This window comes from Chaetura pelagica, unplaced genomic scaffold (genome assembly GCF_000747805.2).
Source record: "Chaetura pelagica isolate M959 unplaced genomic scaffold, ChaPel_1.0 scaffold104, whole genome shotgun sequence".
Lineage (NCBI taxonomy): Eukaryota > Metazoa > Chordata > Aves > Apodiformes > Apodidae > Chaetura > Chaetura pelagica.
The window spans coordinates 1,868,071-1,869,728 of record NW_009953786.1 but is presented as its reverse complement, the minus strand read 5'-3'; the positions used below and the strand labels follow the sequence as shown (position 1 = coordinate 1,869,728).

General features: G+C 39.1%; 1 protein-coding gene across 1 annotated transcript in view; it reads left to right on the top strand.

Moving 5' to 3' along the window:
* DROSHA (drosha, ribonuclease type III) overlaps positions 1 to 1,658 on the top strand; it is a 67,237-nt gene that overhangs the window by 21,522 nt on the left and 44,057 nt on the right. The window contains exon 12 of the mRNA XM_010000891.1: positions 1,280 to 1,449. Coding sequence (XP_009999193.1) covers positions 1,280 to 1,449 — 170 coding nt within the window. The remainder of the gene's footprint in view (positions 1 to 1,279; positions 1,450 to 1,658) is intronic.

Below are 1,658 nucleotides of genomic sequence, written 5' to 3'. Positions count from 1 at the left end.
CTGAGGTTTGAGGTGTTTGAGGTTCCCTTTTGAGATTTCCTTTTGGGGTTTGAATGAGGTTAATTGTTCTAAGAGGCCAGATTATGTCATTCCCTTTCATCTTTTCTGTATCATAGTGCTGCAATCCCAGCTGAAGTAAGAGGAGCACTTGTTTTTGTCCATGTCTTGTAGAGGACATAATCTTACTGAGCATTGCTGGTATGCAGCAGTTCTGCAAGGCTTTTCCTGTCTGCCTGGGGTCCTATTTCTTGTGCTGTGGCTTAATTCCCTATATTGCTCTAAGGCTTTACTTCTATTTTTTCTAAATTCCTTTTTTTTTTTGTGTCTGTGTGTAGTGATAGCAAGTACTCAGTGGCAGGACCATGTTGCTCATGCTCCCTGGGGAAGGTAAATCAATGTTTGTGCTGTGTGGGGATGAAACTTGAAGGTGCCTCCACAACAAGAGGTTGATACTCTGTTGTTGAAGGAGGTTGGAGAGATCTGTGGCAAAATCTAAATACTGTAGTAACGTGTCTTATAGTTTTACTCATTTGAGTGGGCACACTGACTGGATTTGAATAATCAGTGTCTTCTGAGTGATGGTCTGTTAAGACCCTCATTTATCTTTCCTGTTCGCATCTTCACATCTGTGACTGGCTACCTGGAGCTGGTCTGATGTTTATTATATTGTCGTCCTTCGTTACAAGGTACCTTTGCTGGGGTTGTTTCCTGGGATCTCAGAAATACTTAGCAGTTTTCACATGCCCTTGATTCATTTAGTGACAGAAGACAGCATGAGACTCTTTAGTCTTCATTACTGCAGGTATAGCATGTAAGCACTACAGATGAGTTTAAAATGTGAGGATAACTTACTACATTCATCCAGAAGTATCCTGTAAAATTTTGAGTGTTCTTTTAAAAAGCTGCATAAATGTCTAAAGGCTTTTTAAACTCCCATTGTAAAAAAATAATACAAATGTGAAAAGGAAGACATAACTGAACAATGTAACTGATTGTTCTCCCTACTAATTTTAAAGTTTTTCCAGAGAAGTTAGAAAGTTCAGCTCTACAGTATGATGAAACTGTTACTCTTGCCACCATTACCATTATTGCTTCCAGTTTAGCAAAGTGTTTATACATGTGCAGTATTCATCAATAACACGTTTACCCTCATATTTGTGATGTTGCTTAAGTATTTTGCATTTTATTTTGCTCATCCAACTATTTCAGGCATTCTGCGTATTTTCCTTTTTGCTTGTGCTTTAGGATTGAGTATCTGAAATGTGTTTATGTTTTTAAGATGGAGGAAAAGAAGTACTCTCAATGCATCAGATTCTTCTCTACTTGTTACGATGCAGTAAAGCTCTAGTGCCTGAAGAAGAGATTGCTAACATGCTTCAGTGGGAAGAATTGGAATGGCAGAAATATGCAGAAGAATGCAAAGGGATGATTGTTACCAGCCCTGGCATGGTAGGCCAAGTATTTCTGTTTTATGAACAACCCAGTAACTTATACATGTGTTTCAGAGAGTCTGCTAAAGGCTGAATGGAGAAAGGGAAAGATGACCAGTGACAGTTGCAGATTTCTATAGGAACAGTTCATTGACTTGTTCCAAACCTGGGAAGAATTGCGCTCTCTGATGCTCTGCGTAAGGGCAGATTTCCAGATGAACACTCTTT